The 22172-nt window shown below is 46.4% G+C and overlaps 2 protein-coding genes across 5 annotated transcripts in view; one reads left to right on the forward strand and one right to left on the reverse strand.

Moving 5' to 3' along the window:
* The window catches only part of LOC144724351 (ras-specific guanine nucleotide-releasing factor RalGPS2-like), a 194572-nt gene that overhangs the window by 166899 nt on the left and 5501 nt on the right, over window positions 1–22172 (reverse strand). For 2 of the 4 annotated variants that reach the window (XM_078603413.1, XM_078603409.1), the window contains exons 1-2: window positions 15110–15254; window positions 10626–10729 (exon numbers count right to left, since the gene is read on the reverse strand). In XM_078603413.1, coding sequence (XP_078459539.1) covers window positions 10626–10642 — 17 coding nt within the window. In that variant the 5' untranslated portion in view covers window positions 10643–10729; window positions 15110–15254. Of the gene's footprint in view, window positions 1–10625; window positions 10730–15109; window positions 15255–22172 lie in introns of those variants that run through there. The other 2 variants (XM_078603412.1, XM_078603410.1) reach the window with 2 other exon arrangements.
* Window positions 963–10747, forward strand: LOC144724352 (uncharacterized). The gene is made up of 2 exons (XM_078603414.1): window positions 963–1057; window positions 8844–10747. Exon 2 carries the CDS (start codon window positions 8862–8864, stop codon window positions 9843–9845), a length of 984 nt encoding a protein of 327 aa, XP_078459540.1. The 5' UTR covers window positions 963–1057; window positions 8844–8861; the 3' UTR covers window positions 9846–10747.

The following is a 22172-nucleotide window of genomic DNA, read 5'->3' on the forward strand; positions in this document are numbered from 1 at the left end:
GTTTAAGCCTGGTCCCAGCAGACAGAAGCAATGATCAGGTAAGTGCTTAATGGACCATGTCCATTCCAAAATATGAATTCCTCCATTGGTCATAAATTTCCGTTTTGCTATTACATTAAATTGGAAACACCTTACATTATATTATTCTGAGCAATGCTGGTCTCCCGGCTTTTCTCCTCTATACGGCGTATTGAATTGTACATATTCCTGTATAACTGAATATAAACATTTCACACACATTACCCTTGTAAAATGTGTCTGAACCAGAACACGAGTTAGACAGTGACAAGATTAGCATTGTATTGATACCGCCCAATATGTCTGGCTGTGGTGACGATCCATAATGAAAATGGTGATAATATAATCAAAGGGAACCACTGTACCATCATTTTATGTACGCAGAGTGTTGTCTTGTAGCAAATTGGTCCTGAGGAACATACCTAATCTCAACATAACTAAAAATAAAATTTACCAAAAGAGACATTCAGGTAGTTGAGCTTTGCCATTAAAGAGTTTCAAATATGACCCAGTCAGTACTTACACAATGGCCTATTCATAAACGTCGTCATTACTTTACGTGCACGTAAAAGTAACATGTGGAGTGTTGATTTTATTTTAAAATGACAAAACACCACCATCGTGGGGCTGGCAGTGGATTCGATTCCTTGAACCTGGAGCCCTAAGGTAAGGAGGCAATGACAACTACACCACACAGTCACTTCTGGCTTAATAACACACAGTTTTCATGCATGGACATCGCCCTACAGCAGGTTTGAACCATACACTTCGACTCAAAAAAATTTCAATTCATAAAAACAATTCCCGTGTAAAAACTTACATTTCTCAACCACCAACTCCGAAGATCAACAAAGGCAGTACACCAATCAGCTCTTGGCACCCCCCAGGTTACACAGCGATACCGTACACAGTGTGAAGGGAGGGGGAAAAAATCACACACAAAGCAAAAACAAACCAAACTACCTGTCTCCATGGGCCACACCTGCAACACATACCCAGGGTCCCAAGCGGGCATTTTAGCCGTGCCGTTTAGCGACAGGTAAGCTCTATTAAATATCATCCTCACTCGCAACACGCCACATGTGTTCTCTGATACAGACGGCGTTAAAGTTTCCACACCACGAGCAACTCTGTATTGTAAATCGTGCGATGTAATTATAGAGAGCGTGCCGTTCTTGGACTCAAATAGACTGCTAATAAGCCTGCTGGCAAATCGGCGCGTTCATAGCGCCAGTGGGCCATGCGTTGACAGCATATACCTAAATCTCTCTTTGCACAATTTCAGAAAAAATATTACCTGCCGTTTAATTTCACGTCGATAATACAATCCTGAAAGGCCAGAATTGTGTAATTTATCACAGTGCCAATTAAATGGTGATATTCCGTACGTATGGTAATGCATGAGCTGTTAAGTGCCGTTAAAATCGCAATGCATAGTGCGGGAAGAATTAACACTTATGCATTATCAACCACTGCAGTCTAATACAAGAAAAACTGTTAATCGATACACTGTATTTCTATGCTTCTGGTGTGTAATACTGTATGTGCATGCCCACAGCTAAACCATTGCTAAACCTAAACACGGTCAATGCGGTACTTCAATGATTAAAACAAGAATCGAGTCATGTGGCAGAGTAGTATAGTGTTGGGCTTGCAATCATAAGATTGCAAGTTAAAATCACAGTCAGCGTTTGACTCAACCAGGGGTCGATAAAATGAGGACGGTGCTACATCGTGGAGAGGGTCAACAGTGAATGTTCCCTGGGAAGGACTCACCCCGCTGCCATGGGAAAGTGAAATTTCCACCACTGGGTCATGGCTGCAACGGGACATTAGCGTCCGAGCATTGATTGCGCAGGAAAAACCGCTCACTTTTATGAGAGCGCAAAAATACGGAGATGTACCGAGGGCGCATCTTTTACCTTCATCATAGTTAAATTTCGATTTAAAGCTTTCGTGACTGCAGGGATTCATCTTCTTGGTTCTTTCGGTAAAGTCACGTAGAAGGGAAGTAATAAAATAATAAAAACAAAACATAATAAAATAATTCTCACGACGTTTCGGCCCCAACGCAAGCAGCCGTCCTCAGATGAAGAACGCTGTCTTTCTTACAGACCTGTTCTTCACCTGAGGACGGCTGCTTGCGTTGTGGCCGAAACGTCGTGAGAATTATTTTATTATGTGTTGTTTTTATTATTTTATTTCTTCCCTTCTACGTGACTTTACCGAAAGAACCAAGAAGATTCATCATAGTTGACAGCAACTAAGCCAGTTTTTTCTTTATGTTACGACGTGAACAAAAGATGGCATGCGGTCTTGGTGCTGGCTCAAAATCGATGTCAAGTGAAATTTGCATTCAAATTCCTGTAGTGGGGCCGAGGACAAACAACTAGCGTAAATGTACACGGAGATTTGTGTATTACCCCCCCCCACACCTCCGATTAGCACTGTTGGCTACGTACGGTGCGAAAGAAAGTTCAACATGCGTACAAACAAGCGTTCACTCAAGAAGAGTAGAAACACACGTGCACGTAGACTATAATAATTTGTAGAAACAAATTTGGTTTCCATATTCAGTGGGTCTTTCGAGAAAGTCACGTAGGTAGGTTCAAAGAAAATAACAAAAAATAACAAAAAACTACAACTTTTTTTCTTAATTTTTTTCCTCTTGATGACGACCGCTTGTGTTGCGATCGAAAGGTCGTAGTTTTTTGTTATTTTTTGTTATTTGCTTTGAACTTATCTACGTGACTTTACCCAAAGACCCATAGAATATGAATTCCTGCAGTCACGAAAGCTTTAAGTCAAAATTTGGTTTTTACTCATAATAATAACAGAAGCAGTGCAATCATTGATGAATGCAATTTTGATTGACAGCACCGATGTACCTTGCTGTGAATGTGACTGCGTCTCAAACACACAGTATTAATCTGCAACGTTTCATTTCAACCACCACTCAGCACTCCAGTTAAGTAAATGTGCAAAAAAGTGAATTATTACCTACTTAAAACAAAGAATTTCATAGACTGCCTTTTCCATTATGGTTCAATTAGATGGTAACCTTACACTGTACCAAACGTTAAACAAGCTGCCTTTTATAATGCTCTTAATTCGTCTTTGCCACGTGGGATAATGCCAGGTCACCCAGGCAACGCTGTCAGGTTATTATGCTATTACAGGCCAAACGGTAAGCTGTGTTGAAACACAAGGTTTCCATGGCATCGAAGGTGCACTCTGGTCGAAGCTATGCACCCTTGCCAATATTTGTTCTGCGTGGGATTCGCTCGGAGTGTTTGCTTCGGTGAAACCTTGGCTTGCATCAAAATATTGCTGAATTCCTTCTCCCACTCTAGCACCCCCCCCCCCCCCCCCGAGACTGTGGCACCAACTTTCCACATAGCACAATGAAATCCCAAGGGTCTGTGTTCAAATAATTATCATGATCATCCATCGACCCCATCCTTGCCATCAGTGTCATGGGTGGACTTAAAAACATACACTTTCTGGGTAATTCCTCTACACACGCCGCTCACACACACACACAAAACTTTAACACCGACTGTTCAGACACGTGCTCTTAGCGAGCACCTATGAAGGCCGGCACCGGCACACGAGGGGGTGGGTAGCCAGAATCCAAGACCGGCCCACGCTTGTCTCCCTCGTGGCGATATTTACACACCGCACCAGGTACTCATTTGAGGCCGAGTCGACCTAGGGGAGGCCCAGGACCGATCCCAAATCATCGTCACCCGGAGTTGGCCGTGAGCGGTATAATCCAACTCGGGTCACCAGGGTTCGTAGCGCTCACCGCTCTACACTACCAGCTCCCACACACGGACAGACACACACGACACACGGACGCATGCACGTGCGTGTGATCATTCAGGAGCTGCACGCATTGCGGCTAGGTTCGTGGTAGACGTGGGGAGAGGAAATAAAACCACCGTGCTTCTCGGAGTGACGGCGAGCAAATTACCCAGTGCCAGTTAATGTTGAAATGAGATAGGGGGGCGGGGAAGCACCTGACCCAAGCAACGGGTATAACTTATAGAATCTGTCAAAATGTTGTGTTTTTTTAAACGACAGGGACTTTCAGAATTTAAATCAATAATGGTTTCCGAGTACTGAACCTGTAACTGGTATGCAAACATAGAATCTGGGTGACACTTTGCGCGCACGTGGATACAACAAGCGGGCATGGCCTAGAAGGAGGAGCGCGCACGCACGCACGCACACACACCTGAGTTCTCAGGTATCTGCACAGGTGTGTTTCCATGGCCCGTGCTCTGTACGGGTTGCAAGGTACACGCACGAGTCGCCGTTGTGCGAGAACTTGAATCGGCCGCATTTTTTTTCTTTATTTCCCACGTGTGTGCAGGTGTGCGCGCAGGTGCGTGACAAAGCGGGGAGCGGTAGTGTAGCTGCTAACGCGTTGCGCTACAAACCCCGGTCCCCCGAGTTCGATTCTCACACACGGCCAACACCAAGTGACGATTATGTCCAATCGGTCCTGGGCCTCCCCTAGGTCGACTCAGCCTCAAATGGGTACCTGGTGCGGTGTGTAAACATCGTCACGGGGGAAGACAAAGGCGGCCGTGCGTGGTGTCGGCCACCCACCAACTTCGTGTGCCGTTCCAGCCTTCATAGGTGCTCGCTAACGGCATTTGCCCCGACAGTCCGTTGAGGCTATCTGGGGATCTTTGCCTTTGTGCCTTTGTGCCGGTGTGCGCAACGTGGAGAAGCAGTGATTGTGGCGCGGCTACGTTATGCGCGGCAGGTCGAGTTCTATTCCCCCTCGCCAATGACGATTATCCGAACTGGTCCCGTACTTGCCTCGGTCGACTCAGCCTCAAATTAGCAACTTGTTGGTGCGGTAAACATCGCCAAGAAGGAGACAAAGGCGGCCGGGCGTGGTGCCGTGTGGACCTTCAATATGAGTGCTACTTGCTAACAGCACTTGCTCCAGAAAACCTGTTGAGGCTATACCGGAGAGGGGGGGTGTTTGTCTTTGTGTGCAGGTGTGTGCAGGTGTGTGCAGGTGGTGCAGGTGCGTGCAGGTGCGTGCAGGTGCGTGCAGGAGTGTGCAGGTGTGTGCAGGTGTGTGCAGGTGGTGCAGGTGGTGCAAGTGTGTGCAGGAGTGTGCAGGTGTGTGCAATGCAGGGCAGCGGTCACCTCCACGAGTGCACCTGTGACCGTGCGTACACACCTGTGTGTGTGTGTGTATATATCAATTGTGCCTGTGTGCTCGTAAAGAAGGCGCTTGTGTGGATGTACACGCAGGCATAGACTACTTTGTATGTAACTGCCAGCTTGCAATTTGTGCAGCCGCATGTGCGTGCGTGTGTGTGCACGTGTTTGCTCCAATTAGCCCCGTGAACTTGAAATGACCAAAACATCTTGCGGAGTCTTAGGAGGTGGCTTAGCGAAGCCAGGCTTCCACTTGTGATCGGGGTTTACTGTGCTTAATCGTCTGAGGCACCTTAGATTGTGCACGCTACCACAGGAATACTGATTTGGAGGAATACTGTAGGTCTTTGCTCGGCATTACTGGAAGCTATCTTGTGCAAGGATAACCCAGATTTAGACTTATCATTGTTATTCAAAACACAGCCATACACAACGACAGAACTAAACACGAATACTCATCAACTCCTGTGTTCAGTGACCCCTGCATGAAGGAATTACACGGGCCATTATGAGCTCTTAAATAGATGGGTTAAATTGGGCATGGTACACAAAGGGTGGGGGTGGAACGATGAATTCCGTTAATTGACTACATTAATCCTAATTCTTAAACTCACAATGCATCGAATCGTTTCCTCTTTATATTCGCATGTGTTGTATGTAATGGAGCGCCACGTTGGTGAGATGTTAATTACCTTGCCTGGTATACAGGAAGTCGTGGGTTCGATTCCGACCCTGATATTTGGAGTATGCATGCCTCTCTTCACGTTGTCGCGTGGATTTTCTCCGGGTACTCCGGTTTTTCCCTCTACATTTAGAATCAACACGCGTTTAGAGTATTTGCTGCTATACATTTCCACGTGATAAGCCACTTCTTTGAGCTATCATTTGTGGCAAGGTCGCTTCTAAAAAAAATTGCCATTTAGTTTAGTGGGCCTTACCTGGTAAAATAAAAAGTTTAGTTTTTAGTTTCAAGGTCACTCTCACAACCACGAGAGGCGATGCCATAGACCGCAATTTTTAACATTTTGAATTGATTATTCCACTGAATCGTGACACTGACATTCGTCAAATCACTGGGGGAGGAGAATAACCACCCATCCCTCTGCTCCCTACGAATATCCTGATTGCACAGTATGCTCACACTCTACGTGGAAAATGTACTGGAGGAGGCATTTTCAGTTTCCATAAGTGGATCTTGAAAATTAATGGAAACACCCCCAAACAGCAAACGCTTTGATAATAGAATGGCTAACATACTGTGTAATACACATGCCCATTAATGGCACAGTTATGCGCCATAATGCTTATGACCAAATCACCCGGAATGTGCTTGGATATCGTCAGATCTCGGACGCTAAGCACCGTTGAGCCTGGTTAGTGCTTGGATGGGCGACCACCATGCACAGCAGATTGCTTCGGAGCGACGTGGTGGTCAGCAGTGGGCAGTGCAGCCAAATCCATTGCCGTGCTGGCCTGTGCAGTACTTTCTATGCTCCCCAACGTCTATACGCCTCGTCTTCCCCCCAAACACACACTAACCAGCAAGGTGAAGTATGGTCAAATAATCTCCGTGATCCCCACTCGGCACAGTGTGGGGAGACCCTCCATCCAGCAGTGGATTGTCAAAGGGCTGTAAATGCGAATTTTGTTGGTAATGCGTTAATCTAATTGCGTACTCCGGATTCTTATTTTAACGGATGGGCAATTGTGGCCGCCTTCCCACGTGTCTGTGGATCTTCGTGCCTGCGAGTTGTTATAAGTTTAAATCACGATTATTATTAAAATAAATTTAAGGAAAAAAACACCACCAACGCTAATTAATTTTACAAATCGGGATTAACGTCTGCAAACTATAACGCTACATTTAAATTCCATTAGTTCATTTCACCTGAAGATTCTAAATGAAAAAAGACGTGGGCACAGTTAACCTATCGACGAGGTGTACAGTGATAGAAATTGCTGTTCACTTCTCTGTTTAGCCTCCACCGTTTGGTGAAGCTCTCGGTTTTCTTACAACAAAAATCAATGCATATTAAATCTTAATTTAGGAGCTTTCGTGACTGCAGGAATTATTCTTTGGTTCTTTTCGGTTAAGTCACGTCTAAAAATAAAATAATAAATTAAAATAACATATTACGACGTTTCGATTGCAACACAAGCAATCATCATCAGGTATAAAAGAAATAGCTTGTATGTCTGTCTATAGTTTTCTAGTTAGATTTTTGTTGCTATTTCTTTTATACCTGATGATGATTGCTTGTGTTGCAATCGAAACGTCGTAATATGTTATTTTAATTTATTATTTTATTTTTAGACGTGACTTAACCGAAAAGAACCAAAGAACAATGCATATTAGTTTACGGCTTGCAGGAAGAGTGATGAGTCCAGGAAAGCTTTCCGTTTTACAAGTAAACCAATGAAGCTGGCTATTGTGAAACTCCCTGTGCGTTGTTCATGCAACACTGTGCATGTGTAATGACCAAAATTACCAAGCACTCACCCCAAGCCAACGTGCAGCCAAATGGTTATTCAAAAGTAGGCCAAGGTCTCCGATTGGCCGAAAGAGGCCTAGACGGTGATTGGTCGGGAGACGGACGGAGTGGAACCCAGAGGCGACGATTGGGAACCGTTAGAGGAGAAGGACAGGGATTAGCTAAGTGGGAAAAACGGTGAGGGAAGATTCCAGAAAGGGAGCTCGAGAGATATAAAAAGGCAGAGCACAAGGGGAGGGGACGTTCGAAGGAAGGGACGAGCTTCAAGACCAAGCACGAATCCCGGGCCTAGTGTTGCGACTGTGTCTAATAGTCCGTCTTCAGAGTCATTTGACATGGATTGTTTTTTATTGTGAAATAAACGGTTAAACTATGAAGCGAACAAAATAACTGTCGTCCCCAGAAGGAATGTACTGCTCTCATTTGAGTGGCATAACCTGTTGGCGATCCATGCGCATGATATATTTACTTTACTCACAAGAATGTAGTCTATTTTCGACCGCTGTATTAATGATGATGCCGGTATTTTTGGAATTATACGTTCATACTCCATGAAGCATAGAAGGCCAACACCTGTATAGTGATCTTGTTTATGGGGGGAGGGGGGGGGGCATGACACAGGCAATGTCAAACAAACTTCTAGCAATGTTAAATGCCAAACAGAATTTAGTAAGAAAATTCTGCAGACTGGTCTAGATCTCACCAGGGTGCATATGAAGGCAAGGCTGCACCCACTGCTGCTGAATATTGTACCAATCTTTTCTACTTGACTTTAAACATTTAAAAGGAGGTCTTGAGCCTTCAGAAATGGGGCGCGGGAGGGGGCAGGGGGAATCAGCTCCCTCCAGTTTCAGTGGTCATAACAGTCTGTATGTTGAACTTCTTTCGCACCGTACGTAGCCAACCGTGCTAATCGGAAGTGCGGGGGAAGGACAACAAATTCAACACAAAAGGCAGTTCTGAAGAAGAGAGTTTTGCAATCTACATTTAACAGTAGAAGCATCAGAGGGCCACAGAAGCGCTTGTGAAAGCGCGAGAGATGCAGCCACCGTCTTTGTCCGACGGGAAGCCAAAAAAGCTGCTGCGAGGTCACAGCCACGCGCCAAAAAGTTCTAAGCCAAAAACTGTCGCGTGTTCTTCCTCCAGGAATAATCTGCCATAAAAATGGCTCAAGCGACGGCAAGTCCGGAACAAATGCTGAAGATTGACCAGGTCTACCTGCTGGGCGCGAGGAGCGAGGAACGGCTGAAGGAGGCAGGAGCCTGGTGCATCAAGGAGGAGCTCGTTACACAGCAGTACTACGACACCGCAGACTACAGCCTATCCCTGCACGCCACCTGGCTCAGCTGTCGCAATGGAGAGTGGAAGCTGCTCGTGGGGTCTCAAAACATCGCCGACTTGGAGGAGGACTTCATCCAAAGCCAAGGAAAAGCAAGCGAGATGGAGGTGGGCACTGATGACGAGGCTCAGGACTTAGCCAACGAGGCTGAGGATGCCAATAAGCCATTGATCCATCCGCACCGCAAGCATGACGACAACACATGCGACGGGGAAAGTGATGGAAAAAAACAGAGTGGTGGTACAGACAACGCATTTATCAATACCGCGATGCCAAATGTGAAAGAGGAAGAACATGGGATGCCTCGTGTAGATAGCCCAGTCAACAACAGCGATGACAACAAAGCCACGTACAAGCGTGATGATGATGGCACGGCCACCGAACGTGACAACTCGGAGGGCAATAACGCGCGCGCAGAAGACCCTCACTCGCGCGACGACTCGCGCACAAGTGGCCACGCGCCCGACAGAGCCTACAGCTACACAGAAATCAAGGGGGAAGGTGACATAGTGCGTCATCTAGGGAGCATCATCAGCGTCGACCCGCCCGACAGGGAAGGGAACACCGCAGGCCTGGAAGCGTTCCTACGGCGTGCCAACGTGCTCGCGTTCTCGAGCAGCCAGAGGAGCGAGCGCCGGGTGTGGCGCGTGAGGGACGCCTACACGGTGGCGGTGGAAGAGGATGAGCTGCTCGGTCTGAAAACGGCCCGCGTCTCCCTAACGGTACCGCTCTCCGACATCACGTCTGGGTTCGAGCGGCTCGATCGGCTGGCTACGGAGCTGGGATGCAAGCGATGGGAGACGACTTAGGCGTGGCCGACAGCGAATTGTCGGGCAGTCGTCGGGCCCGAGGTGGCATTAAAAAGGTGACCGAATTTGTCAGCCCCTGACGCGCACTGCGTGGTGGAGTCAAGGGTAGTTGCTTTCACACTGGGCCTACAAGTGGGACAAGTCCCAACTTGCCCTTTGTTGCTCTGCAATACTGGAGGCGCTGGCTGACATAGAGAATGATGTATTCAAACCCGATAGGCATGTGATAATGCATCGATTACAATCGATTCTTATGTTCACGATACATGCATTGAATCGCATAGTTAATAATTCCTTTGTTTATATTTGCTTGTGTGCTCTACGTAATGGGTTCACGTGATCACTGCGGTTACTGCACCTCAAATTAGCACGATTGGTTACGTACGGTGCAAAAGAAGTTCAACAAACAGTAGAGACGCTACAATCACCGCAATGTGAAAAAGGCTTAGCTTACGACCACAATTCCAGAAAATTCATCGAACTGCAAGGGAGGCAATTCATACACACCTAAAATCTGATGTCTGAAACTAAACACACACACTTAATCCGGTACGTAAGAATATACTTGTGTTCACACAACACGAACTTTCCATACCATTATGGGCAAACCTTAAAAAAACACAAATTTATATTTCTGTACAACGCACCCAAGAAAAACTCATATTTATTGTGAGCCACAAGGCGGCTCAGCTATTAGGCGTACCTGCCCAACTCGTTTTTGAAAATGTACACACGTTTTGAAATTTCCCTGGGACCCTGCCACGCCGTTCTGACACTTACTTATGGGCGTCTTCCATGATGTGCAGGAGGCACGTGCATTCGGCGGTTTATCGAAACCTCAGGCTCTCGCGGTTCATCTCCAACCTCCGTTCCCAAGGCCACTGCTGTGATTTACAACAACAGATGGGGTTAGGGGCAGGGTAGGGGGAAAACAGGGGGGGGGGAGAAAGCGCGTCAGCCTTGCTCTGTGCAAACGTCACTTGCTTACGGAAGTAGGGGATTGGTCAACTTAAAAGGACATACAGCCGGTTTAAATACAACACCAAGGCGTACCATTCCAGACCAGTCTATTACCAAGCCAGTCATGCACGCGGCTTGTATACATAACACGTACAGTGATTCAACCCTCGAAGATTCGTTAATTGGTGCGATTCAGTGTCGCAATTCAATTTAACCAAGGAATAGTTTTTGTTTTACATTGTGGTGAACGTAGTAGCCATTCGTGGCTACAGGAATCAAGTGAACCCAGTACACGCAATATATAATTGAATATATACCTATACACATTTTCTTTTACGGTCCTTCATCCATCCACATGTGTGAATTCAAACCGCACATAGGGAATTCTGGGTAGAAATAGGTTAGTCACGTGCACGCAAAAAATCTCAAAAACAGAAACTTGCATAAAGCGATGGAAATCTGTATAGAAATGTAAAAACATTGATTCTTACATGCATGATTTGATGCACGTTCCATGACTTTATAAATTGACGTTAAATCAATGAATTGCAAAATACGTTCAACACATGATGCAGTACAATATATCGAGAGCAAAAATTCGTTCAGCCTTTTGAACATATTTCGGTGGAGTGGTGGCGCAGTGGGTTAGCACACTTCACTTTGAACCTGGTCACCTACGTTTGAATGCCAGGCACGAGTAACACCGGTGGCGAATGATATCTGCACACTGACCAGCATGGTGAAGTATGATCAAACCATTCATATGACCAACCACCCTATAGTGTGTGGAGGCACTCATCGAGAAATGTAAGTTTTAGTTGGAACATAATTTAATTGACGAGCCATGCATGTGCTGTCTATTGAACATATGGCATACATTTTCTTGGCACATCTACGGTTTTCATTCAAAATCATTAAACGAAATGCCTTCTCTACTATACAATCAACTAATATTTTGTATGTTTATCTGTAGAACTACACCTCGAATGCCCCACTAATTTCAATGAATGAGGTGTCATCTGAAAGAGTATCATATGCAGTTTATGCAAACTAGACCAAAATTCCCCAAAAAAATTTACCTTCCACCCGATAATTTGACTTACTGCCTGGCGCCTGTGCAGTTCATCTATTTTATCATTTGCAATGCTCGGTTGTGCAATGAGGCCCTATTTAGAGAATAATACAATGGACAGAAGCAGCGTATGCCTTTTGCAAGGCGCGTGTACAAGGCGATAATGGAGGGAAGCCACTGGATCTCAATGAGATGTCCAATATATTGTCTAAAACAGTGAGCGGTGGAGGGCTCAGACGAGTTGAAGGCTGGTGAGTGGAGACAGGCGTGCGAGTGACAGGGGGGGGGGTGAGTGCCAACCGTGCGTCAAGCCACCCCCCTTCCTTCGAGCCGGGCTGCCCTTTCAATTCGCATGCATCGCTCAAAAATCCGGGCACACTTAAAAAAAATGTAATGACCGCAACTTTTTTTTTCGAATCGCCACAACAGACAACCAACCAACCAACCATACGTCGGCTCGCACAGTTGAAAGTCACACGCGTGTTACGAACGCTCTGTGGCTAAAGGAAACAGAGCGAGGAGCGCCAAGCGACACGTGCTTTGTCGGGGTCACCTGTGCGCTGCCAGCCGAATGTGATTGCCCAACTCTACTGTCCCCAATACAGGTTGCTTAAAAAAGAAAAGAAGGTCTGCGTTTCAGGAAATGAGCTTAAAACAAAACTACGTTACGACCCAGCGGACAAGAATGGAACACGTGTGGCATGTTGAACGGCCAAGTGCAGTTTGAACCTGATTAAGATGGCTCCAATGGGTAGCACACACCAGAGGTCGCAAACGGGTTTTGATTCCTTACCCGTACCCGACCGCACCAGGGTCGCAAATGGGTACCCGTACCCGGCCGGGTACGGGTACCCGTTCCCTACCCGTACCCTACCCGAAATGAGTGACAAACGGTTACTCACCAGTGACTCACGGCCTACCCGTACCCGACCGCACCAGGGTCGCAAATGGGTACCCGTACCCCGCCGGGTACGGGTACCCGTTCCCTACCCGTACCCGTACCCTACCCGAAATGAGTGGCAAACGGTTACTCACCAGTGACTCACGGCCTACCCGTACCCGACCGCACCAGGGTCGCAAATGGCTACCCGTACCCTGGGTACGGGTAGCTGGGTATCGGGTAGGGTACGGGTATCGGGTACCCGGTTGCGACCTCTGGCACACACACACTGAAAAAACCGAGACTCCCCAGCAGAAAAAACGTTCGTCTTAAAATGAATCAAAAAGCAATGCATGTATTCGCTGTGGTCTGGTGAGTGGTGGGCAGTCACTCGTAATTTCAGTCTGAGACCCAACAATGAGGTGATAATCCGGGCCAGCACATTGGTTTGGGTTTCACGTTGTCATTGAAGTCATGGGGTTGTTGTTTTTTTTACGGGACTTCTAGCTTCATTAAATATTTAAAATGTATTTCCTCCAGAAGCATCTCAGCAAGCATCGTCAGTAGTTTCAGCGGCAACTAATTATCAAGCGATGTTCTTCATTAAAAGGCCACATTTTTGAGCATCATTTTTGGCAATCGATCTCCTCCTGTTCCGCCAGATGCGGATGGCAACAGTAAACGATTAACCCGTCAGTCATTAATATGATCCGCCAAAGTACAGGTAACAAAGCGAGGATCTATGATATACCTGTGGAAACATAGTCCTAGCGTACGGCAAGGAAAGACTATCAGGTGCGCGTAAGGCATTGGATGGATTATTGTTGTTAGTGAATAGTGTGTGCAATGACAATACATAGTAAGCGCACTGGAGCCTGCAGGAGATTTAAATGAGACACATACCTAAGGTGACGTACATTGCTCAGTGCAGTGTCACAGTGTCATGGTCTCAATATGCTGCGAGAGAACTGGACGGTCAGGTTCAGCCCTTTTCCAATAACACGAACAATGGCCAAGCCTCAGACCCCCCAAAAAAAATCACATACTTGGGACATACACCGCCTGTAACCCCCTGCAGAACATTAACCCAGAAAGCGTAACAACACACGTGTGGGAAAACGTACATATTTTACCAAGCATATTATTGTCATTTGCGTGGCGTCATGAAATATTCATGACTTATAAAGTATTCATTACTCCAGCTAAGTTATAATAGAAAGTACTTCGTGCGAGTGTCAAGAGAAATCTGGGAGTCGCTTGCTGAATGGACAATCAGTCCAGTCAATTCCAGCCGATTTTACCCACCTTGGTTTGTACTGTGCTCAATGAAATAAAATCGCATTTGTAATCTAGCACTGTAACGTGTTATTTTTATGCAATCCATATATAAAGCAACGACACGTAATTCAGGAGAGAAAGAATACAACTTTCACTGATACTTTACATTATAAAAAACATTGCATCCCCAATTGTATGCACAAGCTTGATTTGAAGCTTTCGTGACTGCAGGAATCCATACTCTTTAGTTCTTTCGGTAAAGTCACATAGGTATAAACATTTATTTTTAAAAATATATTTTATACCTACGTGCCGTTACCGAAAGAACCAAAGAGTATGCATGCACAATTGTATAATTTTGCATTGCTAAAGAGGATTATTACAGGTACTGCAATATGAAATTCGGGTATAAAAGTAATTGTTTGGTAAGAGCACCCTACGAATGTAACAAATCCGTGTACCTGTGATTTCTAAATGACAAAATTACCGGCGCGAATTATCCTGCATGAAATGTGACAACAGCATTCGAAATTCGTTTTCACGCATTAGCCGTTCACTCACAAAAAAGTAACATTATTTTACATGGGGCACTGTGACACCTAACAACGCCATGAACTTAAGGTGCTCAACATTTGTCGAGGAGCATATTGTTGTAAACGCAAAGTGCACATTCATTCCATCGCTTTGTTCGTCACTCAGCAACATCATTACACGAGAGTCTGTCTCACACGGTGCAGGCTTGCGTGACCAACATTAACCATACGAGTTTTTTGGGTTAGATCGTGTCAATATAAATGTGTCGTTAAACCCGCCGCCACCCAACACAGCCAATTAGTAAGGTTAGAAAAAAATGTCGTGGGTTTACCCTCCAACACACCGGTGTGCTGTACTAGTAACGACCTGGCATGCTTTGTTGACCTCTCATTCACAGTCTATACGAGTGGAGAACACTGAATGTGCATGACAACTGCCCGCATAGCCCCCTCTTGTCACACACACACTGACCACCCATCGTACATGTGACATGTCGCCGTCCAGGAGCACATGATCAGGGCAATGCCACACAATTCTCACCTGCAGCGCTTGAAACGGCCTTTCTCTCGCTCCCTCTCTCTCTCTCGCACCCAACTATCCTCTGCGATATGAAGCCGAGACGACTCACACTCATTACGCAAGTCTGCGGGGGGAGTTCCGACACTGCCAAGCCTCAACAGCCACACCCACCGCCGTGGTGACATCACCAGTGGCTGCATCAGCTGTTTAAATGGGTGGTGGGCCGAGCACGTTCTCTACTGATTAGGAGCAGAGGTTGTAGCTTCATACTGGTAGGAACCTCCAGGTTACACCAGCCCACAGGGGATTATTGTGTCCGTCGTGCAGGGAGGGGCTGGGTGGGGGGTGGCAGGGTGGGGAAGGGCTGGGTGGGGAGGGGCTGGGTGGGAAGGGGCTGGGTGGGAAGGGTGGGGGAGGGGCTGGGTGGGAAGGGTGGGGTGGGTGGGGAGGGGCTGGGTGGGGAGGGGTGGGGCTGGGTGGGGAGGAGCTGGTCACCTCGTGGTGCCCTTATAAAACTCAACGTTTAACCTACTCACGCCGGCTTGTGCCCACCCTCACAGTCGGGCATATTCGCGGAATACACCACGCCGCCATTGACCCTGGCCATTGACCGAGCAACCCAACGTTCCTACCAGCTCCCTCCGCAGGAATGTTTTAAAATTTGGTAAATATAATTACGTTAAATGAAGGTCAAGGTGATTTTCTTTTCGAATGACAATGCACATTGCATGGGGGCATCGTTGCTCATCCCCTGTCTACAGCCCCGAGCCAGTGGTGGAAATTTCACATTCCCATGGCAGGGATGAATCTATCCATAAGACAACTATGGTTGACTTACCCACAAAGTGGTACCTATTTTGTCGACCCCAGAGCGATGATGGGCTGAGTCAACCGCAACTAGGATATAAACGCGCATCTTTACAATTGCAAGCTGCTCAAGCTGCTCGGTCTTAGGCACCTGGCTGGATTCATACATCATAGCTCTTGGCATTAACAAGACGTTAATGTATTTAATTAAAGACAGCAATAGCCTATTTTGGTAATTGTACAATAACAGTTTAATAGCATCCGTGATTTTCATATCCAATAGAGGCATATCAACATGCGTTACACAGAAGACACATTGTGCTCAACCATGATCAATCCACTGCTGAATGAAGACTACCCCAAGCTGCAATCTCTCATTCTTCCAATTCAGCAAACGATCGCACGCACCTTTGGCTCAAATTCCATTGTTAGTCTCAAACTTTGCCTGCCACGTCTTCGAGTGACGCTGTTCTACACGAGGCTCACCAACTGGATGCGAAACCTAACACACTCACCCCTCCGTTGTTTCTCATTGCAATTCGAAACTTACCAATCATCTTCTCAAATCTGCACTTCACCTAATTTTGCATTTAGTCATACATTACGATGGTGTAATATGTTTTGATCTCACTTACAGGTTGGTTAACTTCTTCATACATTTACCATATATCATCGTCATCGTCGTCAGGACTTGTGGTTAGAGAATATTTGAATTATATTTAAATTGTCTGGAGTCTTAACGTTATCTTGGCAATGCTATCCGATGAACTACTCTTCGACAATTCAAGCTCCGTGTTAGATTCCTGGAGAGATTTCTGTCCTCAATTTTCCGCGTAATTACCATTAGCTCTCTCGGGAAGGGATCGGTGTTCAACCCCGAAGACAAACCGAACTGTGCCATTCTCTTCTCGCCTCTCTGATGCCGACTTATCTTAATTTATCTTGTTCAATGAAGCTTCATTACAGTAGTTAATTGGGACCCATGAGTTTTGGGACCTATTATTGGATAGGATCCATGGGTCCTATTTTGATTTGAAGCTTTCGTGGCTGAAGGAATCTATACGCGCTGGTTCTTTCGGTAAAGGCACGTAGGTAGAAAAAATAATAATAGAATACGACGTTTCGGTCGTAACACCTGATGACGGACGCTTGTGTTGCTACCGAAACATCGTGCTCTATTTTTTTTCCAATCTACGTGACTTTACCGAAAGAACCAGAGAGTATGGGGTCCTATCCAATAAACGAATTTCACCATGCATACATAAAAACGCATGCTATACGCATAAACACATGCTGTACATATGCAGTATTCTGCAATGCTAATAATAGCAAGTGACATAAACGATGCGCTGGCTATTAGTGCTGTGTTAAAATAGTACGTGTCACTGCACAAGGAAAGTGACTCATGGAGATAAACAAAGAGCTTTCACGAACCAATTATCTCCGCTCCCTTTAGGGACGCAAGCGACACTCACTGGCCTCATAGTAGGCAATGACTCAAACTCATTATCAATTCAGTGTACACTTTGTACAGTACGGTACTTATCATTCTTACGTGTAATATGCAGCGCAGCCTTTCCTTGCAAATCAAGAACGAACACGAGCATCGAAACAGAAGATGTTGTATATTAATTGAATTATTTGTAGAAAAAAAAATGTTTTTTTCCCGAATTCTCATCTTGGTTTATGAGCAATAATACCAAAATGCTGCAGTTATTTTTGTTGTTTGTCACTGTAAACATTTCGGCCATATGGATCATTATATTCGGGTGCTCAATTCCATGAGGCTTACGGAAATCAATACGGCGCCGGTTCAAGAGGCTTCACACATTGCACGTGGGCTGCGACACTGCCTGGACGCTGCAGATAACTTCCTCTGCACCGTGGCAGCAATTCAAGAGCACGCACCGATTTAGGGTGGAAAGGGCGCTATATCAATCCTTTATAGAGAAGAGTAGAAAAATGGAAGGAACAGGAAAGAGAGGTAGGCCTAACAGAGAACGGGCTTGAGGACGACATCAGAGATTGGTGCCAGAAAGATGTGACATTACTTGAGCATATTGGTACCAGACAGAGGAAAATGGGAACAAATGACGAAATGTGCAGTGGACACCAACGGGCTATCTGCCCATGGATCGTGATGATGATGAAATGATGATGATACTACCCAGTAATCTGTGGCCAGGCCGATACCATACGATTCACCGCAAGGTAACACATTCCTGCGGAGGGAGCTGGTAGGAAGGTTGGGTTGCTCGGTCAATGGCCAGGGTCAACGGCGGCGTGGTGTATTCCGCAAATATGGCCGACTGTGAGGGCGGGCACACGCCGGCGTGAGTAGGTTAAACGTTGAGTTTTATAAGGGCACCACGGGGTGACCAGCCCCTCCCCACCCAGCCCCACACCTCCCACCCCCCCACCCTCCCCACCCTCCCCACCCTCCCCACCCTCCCCACCCAGCCCCTCCCCACCCTCCCCACCCAGCCCCACCCCTCCCCATTTTTGGAAGCACGATGGACGGACATACACAATAATCCCCTGTGGGCTGGTGGAACCAGGTGGTTCCTACCAGTAAAAGGTGCGATGCTGCAATGTTTTGTTCACTCCACCGCTGGCAGAAGGGCCTCCTCCCCCACTGGGAGAGAGCTCAAAGAGAACTCTTATAGAGGTTACTTTGGCCTACTCTTTCACGCTCGCCAAAAGTCTTGTAAGAGTTTAACATATAGGCTCTGGCGACCAATATTATCCATTTTTTTGGGTTAGATCGCATACATATAAACGTGTCATACGAAAAGTCGTACTCGAATTGTATTTGTTGTGGGTTTACTCTCCAACACACCGGTGTGCTGAAATAGTAACTGGCACATTTTCTTCACGTGACAAACCTTACCAATTGGCCATGTCGGGTTTGACGACACATTTATATTTACGAGATCTAACCCAATCGTTTTTTATGACGTCTTGGAAGAGGTCAGAGTATCCACAATTTATCCCACCACACGTGACATACCAATTTATTCCCTGTGCTGTACCCATTTATACTGCTGGGTAGACAGAGCGAAAAGTGTGGGGGGGGAGTTAGAAATTGCACCGTTGTTTCAACTACCGCAGCCGCGGTGTCGAGATGTTAACTACCTCGCCTGATATACAGGTCATGGGTTCGATCCCGAACCTGACGTCTATATGTTTGGAATTTGCATGTTCTCCCCATGGTCGTGTAGATTTTTCTCCGGGTCCTCCGGTTTTTCCCTCCACATAGTGCATTTAGAGTATTTGGCTGCTATACATTTCCACGCGATAAGCCACTTCATTGAGCTATAATTTGTGTTAGCCATGTCGCTTCTGAAAAAGAGCTATATAGTTCAGTGGGGCCTTACCTGGTAAAATAAAAAAACGCGATGGCTGGATTCGCAAGTCCAGCATGTGCTAACCATGGCTCATATCCTGTCTTTTGATTACTTTAACAGCAGTCTGTGAGCCAAGCCAGGTAGGGGCCACCCTAGAAGCACACAGAAAAGCGTGCAGAGTACAGTACTATACATCCTATTCGGAGCTGCTTTCCAACAGCGTGCACGCACGCATACTTGGACTTTACTTATAACTGGGCGAGGGGTGATTCCAAGTACATTTTCTGGTATCCCACAATCAACAGTACAAAAAAGTTCAACATGCATATTTGAGTTTAGTTTGTTGTCCCCCCCCGCACCTCCGATTGGCATGGTTGGCTACGTATGGTGAGAAAGAAGTTCAACATAGTACATATAGTGCGGGATAGGTCTTCGATTTATTGAGACTGAAAAGTCAGTTGCACAGTTGTGTAATGCTGCAGCAAACGGTTTACCTGAAACATTTTGCTGGATAGAGGGGGAAATTCCTGCAGGAAGCGTTTTCGATGCTCACTCTTCCACCCAAGGGCGATTCCCGTGAGAATCGGGATTCTTCTATGGGATGCATGTAGAATTTCCCTCGCACCGTACGTAGATAAACGTGCTAAAATCGGAGGTGCGGGAAATATTCCTTTTATCAAGGATATTCCCACGTGAAAATCTCCTTTCATTCGCACTGGAATCCCATCTGAGATTTGGTCATGCAAGAATTGGTGCAATGGGATGGGATTACATTGCGATTCCATTACAGAACTAGCCGAGCTATGCTTTGGCTATTCGTAACTTAGCACAACACTTCCAATTCCAACTGGCCAGAGGCAATACGGGCAGGCAGGTGCCTGCATTTCCATTGAACGAGGCACCATTGAACAATATGCCGGGCTCCTCACAGCCCCCCCACCCCAATTCAGATTCCACTGACGGGGGGGGGGGCTACGTTCTACTGATAAGAATCTAACAATTGAATGATCATCATTCCAGGTGAGAAACCGGTGAGAATCTCCCAACTCTAATATGGAAGGGGGTGGTGGGTGTAAACCCGATTGTAGAAGACAAACGGTTCAGACCAGAGTGGGTGATGTTAACAGCCTATAAGTAGAACGTGTCTTAGATAAGGCATGTCCGCATCAAGAGGATTGGCAAGAAAAGCCTTGCATCGAAGCCTATAAACATTTTGAATTAAAAGCTTGTTTCGAACTCATGTGCATAATAATAATAACCTAAACACCGCCGTCACCTTTGGGCAAATTTCCATCGTCAGCAGCTCAGGTTGTTGCGTTTGTAAAAAAAAACAGCCATCATAAAATGTTCACAAGAGGTTTTTGGGTGAGATGACGTTAAATAAAAATGTGTCGTTAAACCCGCCACCATCCGACAACAGCCAATTAGTAAGGTAAAACAAATTCGTGGGTTTACCCTCCAATTAGTAAGGTTCGTCACGTAAACAAAACATGCCAATTGGTTACTCGCACAATGTTCACACCGATAGCGGCTCCCACCGTTCGAGTGTAACAAAAAGGTGTGAGGGGGGGGGCAAATCTGCATGAATTCTCCGTGGCCCTAAAACACGCAGCATCGCCAATACAAATGCAGGGCAATCAAAAACAAGGCTGGCCGGGACAGGGCGTCTTGAGCGTTTAGCGTGCAACAAAAAACAACCAAACGCGCTTAAAAGGGGGCGACAGTATGGCTCCAGCAAGAGTCACATTTGCATTCTGTGAAGCGTAAAAAAAGTCTTCCGCCGTTAAATTCCGTGAAGGCGTTGGAAAAAGGGGGTTTAAAAAACAAACGAGCCCCTTCGTGGCCACATGTTACAGCTGTCGTGTGACCAACAATGCGCGTTTGCCCGTGCCCAATTTCCCCGTGGGCAAGCTCCATAAGTTTAGCAACTTGTCAGAACGCCATGAAGCGTACGGAACAAATTTTTTTATTTTATTTTATACCCCCACTCCTCCTCCACTCACCACCCCTTTCACACTGTCCCTTGTCTAGCCAACTATGAAGGCACTAAATCTAGTTGACCCACAGACCCCCAGAACCGAAGCCGTGGAAAGTGAGTAATGGTCGCAGACGAATATTCTATCAAACGCTGCAGCAGGCTACGCTTGGGCAACTGTGTCCATCCCCAACCGCGAGTTGTGTGTGCCGCAAGCACTTTACACTTTGTCACACCGCTCACTTATACAGTGCAAGCCACTTAAGATTATTTGGAAGGGCCTTAACTTTTTCAGCTAAGTGGGTAGGGCTGAGCCTGTCTGAGCTTTAAGGGATTTTGGTCGGAGTGACCTGGGCAGTCAAGGGACAAACAAAGGAGGGTAAGTGCGCAAAGGGGTCTTCCTCCAGAACACGAAATCTGCCGATAGCTTCCCCGTCGCTCGTGGAAGATGCCCACGAGGAATGACAGACGTTACAGTGTGCAGCTGCTCCTCTCCGACTGTGTAAGTAATCGATTTCTCCACCGGCCATCGGTTCGATTTCTCGACTAACATCGGGCAAAACATTTTTGCGTGGTTAAAAAAAAACCCGTGTCACCTCTGTACCCACGTGTAACGCCGGACGGGGAAGTTGTGGGTGGGTACGTGGGTTGGAGGGGGATTCCTGGGGTCGTTGCCATTTTTAAAGACACCCAAGTAATCCCCCACAATGTCAAATATTTGATTATAACATTGAGTCAATAAATTAACTTAATCGTCCCAAGTAAAAAAAAATGGTTCGGTGTTATCCCACGTACCACAGCCATAACCCTCTGTTCTGTAAATGGGCTGGTAAAGTACAGCCCCCTTGTCAATATGCTGCTGGATAAGGGCCTCACGCGGTGCAGGTCATGGGAGTTATGTGACCATACTTCATCACGTTGGTCAGTGTGGGTTGAAGGTGGGGAACGTAATTAA

Source organism: Lampetra planeri, chromosome 20, assembly GCF_965212315.1.
Source record: "Lampetra planeri chromosome 20, kcLamPlan1.2.h2, whole genome shotgun sequence".
Lineage (NCBI taxonomy): Eukaryota > Metazoa > Chordata > Hyperoartia > Petromyzontiformes > Petromyzontidae > Lampetra > Lampetra planeri.